The sequence below is a fragment of the Tupaia chinensis genome, unplaced genomic scaffold (genome assembly GCF_000334495.1).
Source record: "Tupaia chinensis unplaced genomic scaffold, TupChi_1.0 Scaffold000484_1, whole genome shotgun sequence".
NCBI lineage: Eukaryota > Metazoa > Chordata > Mammalia > Scandentia > Tupaiidae > Tupaia > Tupaia belangeri.
In genome coordinates this window covers 1,964,681-1,972,721 of record NW_006159996.1, presented here as the reverse complement: position 1 = coordinate 1,972,721, position 8,041 = coordinate 1,964,681, and the positions used below count along the sequence as shown (strand labels likewise).

The window sequence follows — 8,041 nt, the reverse complement described above, 5'->3', positions numbered from 1 at the left end:
CTCCAGCCGCTGGGTCCGGGCCTCCAGGAGGCGCTGCTCCTGCCCAGCCCAGCGCCGGCGCCCGTGCAGATCGCGCTGCTCAAGTTCAGCTCTCACCGCGCCGCTGCCATGGCCAAAAAGTCCCTGGTGGAAGGTAGGAGTGGAAGCTGCAAGGGGGGTCGGAGCTGGTTGGGGGCGAAGACGTGCTGCCAGGCATTTTACAAGTCAGAAATGTTGAGATCAAACAAGACCGAATTTGTGACCTTATACTGTTTGATCTTAGATTTACCTTTCTTTTTTTCCTTTCTCAATCCTCAACATTCCAATGGGAAATAGTCTGGCGGCCGCACTTTAAAGTTGAGGAAACTATTTTAAGAAATTGATTTGCCCAAGGGACTCCAACTGAGTGTTTTCCTTAGTACCTGCTTCCTCAGACTTGGGAATTTTAAGTAACAATGCCATATAACCCTTGCATCTCCTTATTCGCAGGTAGCACTCACAGTTAAGATTAGCTATTATGATGCTTATGAGGCAGACAATGCCTGTGTCAACAGGTACTTCTCCCTAAGATTCAGAAAGCAGCAGTTAATACACCGCCTTTACAAATAAAGACAACAGAGCCTAAAGAAGCCTTCTTTAGGCTTTTTTATCTTCTCTTATCCAAGGTCATGCTACCAGGAAATGGGGAGGCTGTAAATTAAATTTACACGGGCTTCTGTGTGACACTAGCCTAGAGTGTGGAAGCTTATGCTCAGGGTTTAAACTCTTGTTACTGCCTTTTTTCTGCAGGGCAGTCACGCCTCTGTGGAGAGCAGGTGGCTGTGGAGTGGCTCAAGCCAGAGCTGAAGCAACGACTCCGCCAGCAGTTTGTAGGTCCTTCATTGTGGTGTCTACAGCAGGAGGGCAGCCACTTGGCCCTGGCCAAGGACAAGCTAGAGTCCCAAGGGGCTCGGGCTGCCCTGCAGCTACTGTGCCAGCGAATGAAGCTGGGCAACCCAGTGTTTCTCACCAAGTGTTTGAGCACAGGACCTGCTGGCTGGCACCGCTTCTGGTACCAGGTAGTGATCCCTGGACATCCAGTGCCTTTCAGCGGCCTTATCTGGGTTGTGCTGGCCCCAGATGGGCAGGATGGGCATGAGGTGGCCAAGGATGCTGTGTCTACACGGCTGCTAGAAGCTCTGAGTGAGTCTGGGTCCAGCCTCTTGTGGTCCACTGGGGATGAGGAAAGCACCATGGTTAAGACCAAGTGACCCATCCTCTCTCCACAGGCAGCCTGAATGGGTAGGTAGAGCCTGTGTCAGTTCTTAACCCAGCAGGCCTGGGCAACCAGTCTGATCCCAGGAGGGGGAAGGGCATAGCCCTGCTCCAGACTCAACATGCTTCCCTGCTGGAGCAGGGCCCCAGTACACCCTGGGACAGCTCAGGTTTGGCTTGAGTTATGGTGAAGGTCCTTGCTTTCCCTTCTAGCTCAGAGTCCAAGCTGACCCCATGGTCTTGCTTGGCCATTCCCTGTGTGGCTCACACCTTATCCCCCACGTATACAGCTTAGCATGAATCTTTGTCATTTTGATTTCTCTTTGTTGGTTTTTATTTGGGGGGGCTGGCTAAGCCAAATGGTAGGGACTACATGGCATTTTGATTTTGGTTTATATAGTTTTGAGTTCAAGCTTTTCTGTGCTGGTTGTATTTATATTAAACCCCTGGTTAGTGTACATGTGTGTCTGTGCTGTCTTGCCCCAGCTTAGCATGTTTCTAATACCGGTAGAATGAGCAGCTGCTACAGGGCAAGTAAGTACTTCCCCACATCAGTTCCCTGAGTTCTGGGGCTCCATTCCAGGAAGCAAAGCCAGTCCTGAGACTCAACTGATCCCCTCAGTCACTGTCATCCTCACTTTCCTCTTCCTCTTGCACTGCAGAATCCTCTCCCTCTTCCCTCAGTCCTGCAAAGAAGTCATCAGTGCTCCAGGCCTTGCTGCTCAGGGCCCGCAGTGGCCCTCCCTTTTTCTTACGCCGACGGTAATCATCCACCACTACAGCTCGCAGCTGGGCCATGTCCCAAAACTTGATGCGCTGGTCATGGCCACTACTAGCCAGGAAGTGGCCACAGTGCGAAAGGGCCAGCTCCTCCACAGGCTCCCCAGCATGCTGGCCCACACTGCCTACCACTCGGTTTGGCAGAATGTTCACAGCCCTGGGTGGAGAAAGAACAGTTTTAGATACAGCTGTGACCTGCCCTCCCTTCCTGTGAGCTGAGGGCTGTCCTGGCTTTCCTCACCTGATGACTCCGTCAGTGGAGCCAGTGCACAGCAGACTCTCCGTGACTGGAACCATGCAGTCAATGGACTCGGCTCTCAGGGCAAAGCGATCACTTGTGGCCCCAAAGCCCTGCCAGTTGAAGAGGTAAATGGTACCTTCACTGGAGCCACAGATCACCTTCTTCCCACACTGCAAGGAAATAGGATAAATCATGTCTGTAGAACCACCTCAGACCCAGCCCCTAACACACACACCCTCATTCCTCCATACTCAGCTGTACTTTCATGATGGCGACAGAGGTCAGGTCCCCCGACTGAGGCTCTGAGAGCAGCTCAAACCGGCGTCGTCTGATATTGAAGACACCAAGACAGCCATCCCCACTATATAGAAAAGAACAGCAGGCTTAACTAGAAGCACGCTTTGAGGGTATCATGGAACACAGAAGGTGAGGGGAAGGGAGGCAGCTTTGAGGTTGTACCTAGCTGTCAGCAGCAGCTTCTTGGCTGGGTCCAGAGCCATGTCAGCAATATACTCCTCATGCTGCCGCATGTCCATTAAAGGACCTTCCTTCCGCTGGTCCCAGAGCCGGAGACCACCTGTGTCATCCCCAGTGGCCAGAAGATTCTCATCCACCAGCAACAGACTGTTGATGGGGGCCCTGAAAACACAGATGCAGAACTTCCTGGAGTATCTGTCCATTAGTTCCAGGCCTTACCCCTCATCTCCATACACATTAACACAATCAGCTCCTCTTACCCATGAGCCTTGGAAATCCGTCTTTCCAGGCGGCCCTGCTCCACATCTAGAACATGGATAGCTTTGTCCTTGGAGACAGTAACAAGCTCTGGGGGGTAAAGGTGCCAAGGTTATGGTGCTGCTCACTGCTCCCTCCCACCAGTGCTGGCTGTCTTCCCCCATTACTTACTCTGCCCATCTTCAGAGAAGACCACAGCTCGACAGGACTTGAGGTGGTGACCTGAGGACCAGAGCTCCTTGGTTTCTCCCTCTTGGCAAGAGTAGGAAAAGCTGGGGAGGGGGGGAGGAGGATGAATGACCCCAGATCCTGCCTGGGATATATGGAGTGCAGAGAACTAGGTAGGTCAACCTTCCCACCTACCTAGGAGTTCCTGCCTGCACACTTGTACCCCTAAAGAACTTACTGTGCCATTTTTGGTAAGTGTCAAATGTTCTTATTTTCATTCAATATACATTCAAAGTATACTTGCTCAGGTCAACTTTTTGACCTTACACCCTTATTCCTCTTCACCACCCTTGAAAGACCCAGCCTAAGGAAATACTGGGTCTAGATGGACCACTGTGGAGGTACAAAGATATTTGCTTAATCAATGACAGGAGACCAACCTCAAAAGCTAGAAATGTAAAAACCAGTGAGACAGAGTTCTTGCACTCCAGGTCTGCAGAAGCTACAGAAAGCCGTAATTATAGTACATTGTGACCACGTGTTGAAAAAGAATAGAAATGGAGGGGGAAGCAAGCAGAGAGGCAACAGGCTATAAACACAGTTTGTTTTGTTTTGTTTTTTTCAGAGGTTTTTGCTATAGGGCCCGTGTGCTCACCAGAAAGGCAGAGAGAAAGCGAGAAATCACCCCTTGCCCAAGGGGGATGGCCATGCCACAATCCTTTCTCCACCATTCTCTCAGGATCTTGGGCACACACTCACGTGCCCAGAGTTGAGTTTAAGCCATTGCATCCAGGACTTGAACCGTGGTCGGCTACATGGGAGTTCAACAACATAGCCATTATGCTAATTGCTGGTCCCAGTAAAATTAATTCTTTCAAGAAATCAACCATAAACCATTAGCTGCAATTGGCATTTTGTGTGTGTGCTCACAGTAACAAGAAAATAAACCAGAAATTATCCTAGTTCATCATACATAATGTAAAAAATACTTTTACTGTTGTACAAGGTCCAGAAAGTTTGAAAACATTTCTTCAGGGAAGGAGACAGCATTCAAATAATTATACAAACGGATATATGGTTACAAATCATTACAAACTTTAAGAGGTAAAGGTAATGGCACCCGGTGTCATGGCAGCATCTAACAGGTAATTTAGTCTGGGGCATGGAAGAAGAGGGAGATGTTGAGAACTTAGAGTAGGTAAAAGTGAGGGGTAAAGAGGTTTTCTAGGCAGATGGAATCACATGTACAAAAGAGGTGAGGCTTTAAGATACACAAAAAGGTGAGTATGGGACCAGCAGATGGAGCGATGGTTATGTGGGTGGACTCCCACCTAGTTGGCTGGTGGTTTGAATCCCAGATCCTGGCTGCTTAAATTTCACGCTAGCGCGTGTGCCCAAGAGTGGAGAAGAAAGGACGGCGACATGGCCATCCTCAGAGGGTGGCGGTGGTGGTAATTTCTGGCTTTTTGCCTCTGCAGCCAGCGCTTGCGCCCTATAGCAAAAATCCCTTTAAAAAAGAAATAGTGAGGATGAATAAATACAGAAAGCAAAAGGGAGCAAGCAAGAGCCTTGAAAGAGAGACTAAGGAGTTTGTATTTAATCTAAAGCAGACAGATGCAGACCATTAAAGGGTTTTTAACCAAGGGAGCGATGTGGTGGGATTAGGGTTTTTGCAAGATGAATTGAAAAATGGCAAGAAGCGAAAGCAGGAGTCTGTTGAGCTTCAGGTTCAGTACAATAATCCGGCGGGAAACAGCAGGGCCTGAGACTCTCCTTGTCCAGCAATTTGCTCTCCCTCCCCGTCCCAGCTCCGTCCCTCTCAGCTTCCAGTCCAAATACCCCAGCGCTCACCATGCCCCCAGCCCTACCCGGACTCACACGAACACATCCCCGTCCACGTCCCCTGCTGCCAGTAAGTCGCGGGCCGGGTGGAACGCCAATCCGCTGGCCGGTGCTTCCAACACGATGTCTTCCGGGGTGTCCCGGATCCGAGCCGGAGCTTCGATGGAATCAGGATCCTCCTCGTCGCTCCCATCCTCTGTCCTCTCGTCACACGTGTGGTCCATGCTGCAGCGTCCAGACCAGCGCAGCTGATTATAATCAAGCCGTGAACCCGTCGAAGGCGGAGCGTAGGTGGGGCGGGACCGGAAGTACCGCCGGGGCGTTTCCGTCACCCAGAAGAGCCTAGCCTGCTGACCCTGGCGTGGGTGGGAGGGACCTACAGGCCACGCCCCCTGCCACCAAGGACCGCTGCTTTCCCTTCGTGGTGGTCGCCAGTCCTAGGCTAGCTTCGGTCTTGTCCCTTCCTAGTCACTTAACGTAATGTTGGGAACTAAGAGTAAGTTCTCTCCCCTCATCCTGCACCATCCTGACAGTTTGTCTCTCCCTCATGGAACCAAGACTTGCCCTCAGGATTAGACTCCAGTAGGTTGGTGAAATCTAAGATCATAGCAAGGGAACAACACCCAGGGCCGACAGGAAATGGCATAAGCTCACTCTGTAAGATAACACCCAAATCACGAGTAGCAGGCAGCCACGAACATAACTGAAGCCATGGTGGCCCAAGCCCAACATCTTTTTTTTTTTCTTAATTTATTATTCTTCAATTTGACAAGAGACAGAAAGGGAGAGTGAGAAAGCAAGTTGCCAGGTCCAGGACTGGAACCAGGTGAAGTCCAGCACCTTAAACACTGTGCCACCTGCCAGCCTCAAAGCCCAACATTTTAACCAAACCTATGGCTGTTCTACAGTTTGTCTCTAGATGTTTTGCCCACCAGACCTGTGGCGGTGAGTCCTAGCAAAGAATTGCTGAAGCAAGGAAAATGGGCACCAGAGCTGGCGTTCTGGACAACTGTGCTATCAAAGGCCCTACACAGATGGGAGCTGTCCTCCACATAGCTGAAGTGTACCTACTCACATCTCTGTGAATATATATATTAAGCCTTCCAAGATATCTTACATGTGAAGCCCAGCATCCTTGAGAGGTAAATTACGTGAGGTCAGAGGCCATAACGAGGCTTTATATCCCATTTGCTGAGTGACTGTGAATCTGTTGGGAAAACGTGTCACTCTGTGGCCAACCAGAGGGCCTTGGTTACTTTATGAGGCTTCATGGTTCTTGAAAAAATTGAATTTTAAAGGAGTCAAATCATATCTCTGTGACTTTTTCCTGAGTCGACTGCCTACAACTAAGGTGATACGGTGTTATTTACTGTCTGGAATTAGCTATTCTAAGTACTGTTGCAAAGAGGGCCAATCTCAGACTCTTAACGTGCCTTGCATGGCTAGGTCAAAAAGCCCTGCCTGGGATGGCCTGTAGCCTGGTAGTTAGGTGAGCTGGCTCCCACACAGCCAACCATGGCTTAAGTCAGCAGTTTTAAAAAACAAAACAAAAGAACACACAAGTGGGACTTGCAGATGGCATAATGGTTAAATTGCTGGACTCCCACATAATCTACTGCAGTTTGAGTCCAACCTAGACCCAGCAGCTTAAAATCCACGCCAGGCCTGTGTGTGTGTGCACATGCCCAAAATCCTGAGAGAATGGAGGAGAAGGGATTGTGGCATGGCCAATCCCCCCAGGGGGTGATTTTTCCCACACAGGCCCTATAGTAAAAATCTCTAAAAGATAAAACACCAGGAACATTTGTGCACATGTCTAAAATTCCAACAGAATTGCGAAATGGGAGAAGGGATTGTGGCATGACAAAACCCCATTGAGGGGTGCTATTTCCCTCTTCATCAATCTGGTGAGCCCATTTACCCTCTTGGGGGAAAAATATAGTCCTGTCCCATCAAAGTGAAAATTATCAAAGACAAGGTTGTCTTTTTTTTTTTTTTTTTGGGTAAAGGGTATGTGCCAGAAACAGAGAAAGTATAAAGTGAGAAATCACCACCCAGGGGAATGACAATGCTGCAGTCCTTTCTTCACTGTCCTCTTGGGATTTTCAGCATGTGCACACCACCATCTCCTGTGTTTTTCTAAGCCACCAGGTCCAGGAATCAAACAAGGCTATGTCTTTCTAGCTTGCCTTGGACCTGGTGAGCTCACAAGTCTTGAGCTTAGGGTAAGCAATGGCGGCTTGGTATCCAGCCAAAAAGAAGTGGTAACTCCTAACAAGGAACACCAAGCCAAAGTACTGGCAAGGAGCAAAGAGGAAGAAAAAGGCAGAGTTTTGGGATGATTTAAAGCCCAATTAGTTCACACAGGGACTTGGCAAATTTTTGAGGGTAAAGAAGGGAATCAAGCCATTGTGGTCTAGGATATGGAGCCCTATACCTGCACAACCAGGCGAAGCCAATTCTACTCCAAAGGCACTTCAAAGGTTATCTCTTCAGCCAAAGCAGCAGTGACTTGCATTCAGGTTAGCTAAAGTTCCCAGGAAGACAATCCTCTTAATTAAAATAGTTTTGTTCCCAAAGTGCTTCTCCTAGTCCTGCACAGCCCTAGTAAAACCAACAGCTTAGGGACCAGCAGTTAGTGTAATGGCTATGTCACTGGACTCCCATGTAGTCGACCATGGTTCAAGTCCCAGACCTGGTGGCTTAAAACTCACACCGGTCGCGTGTGCGTGTGTACCCAAGATCCTGAGAGGAGAATGGAGATGGGATTGCAGCGTGGCCAGTCCCCCCAGGGAGTGATTTCTCACTTTCTGTCTCTCTTTCTGTCTTTCTGGTGAGTGCACGCACAAACGTAAAAAAAAAAAAAAAAAAAAAAAAAAAACCAGAAACAAAAACAAAAACAAAAACAAAAAACCGCCTATCAGGCTGACCTTAATCACCAGGGAATCTGTATCCTGGGACTACACCCCCACCTCCTGTCGGACCTTGAGACCAATCACCTTTATATCTACTTCTCTTTTTTTTAAGAATTGTTTTTATTTA

The 8,041-nt window shown here is 49.0% G+C and overlaps 2 protein-coding genes across 2 annotated transcripts in view; one reads left to right on the top strand and one right to left on the bottom strand.

Moving 5' to 3' along the window:
- Positions 1–1,452, top strand: part of DND1 (DND microRNA-mediated repression inhibitor 1) — a 3,218-nt gene extending 1,766 nt beyond the window's left edge. Inside the window, exons 4-5 of the mRNA XM_006156239.3 lie at positions 7–133; positions 769–1,452. Of these exons, the coding sequence (XP_006156301.1) occupies positions 7–133; positions 769–1,229 (588 nt within the window). The 3' untranslated portion in view covers positions 1,230–1,452. The remainder of the gene's footprint in view (positions 1–6; positions 134–768) is intronic.
- Positions 1,453–1,543: 91 nt separating this feature from the next.
- On the bottom strand, positions 1,544–5,314 carry WDR55 (WD repeat domain 55). Its single transcript, XM_006156222.3, has 7 exons — positions 5,036–5,314; positions 3,161–3,261; positions 2,992–3,079; positions 2,714–2,893; positions 2,516–2,615; positions 2,255–2,424; positions 1,544–2,170 (listed from the first exon to the last, which is right to left on the bottom strand). The coding sequence occupies exons 1-7, from the start codon at positions 5,221–5,223 to the stop codon at positions 1,852–1,854; spliced, it is 1,146 nt and encodes a 381-aa protein (XP_006156284.1). The 5' UTR covers positions 5,224–5,314; the 3' UTR covers positions 1,544–1,851.
- Between the last annotated feature and the right edge of the window lie 2,727 nt (positions 5,315–8,041).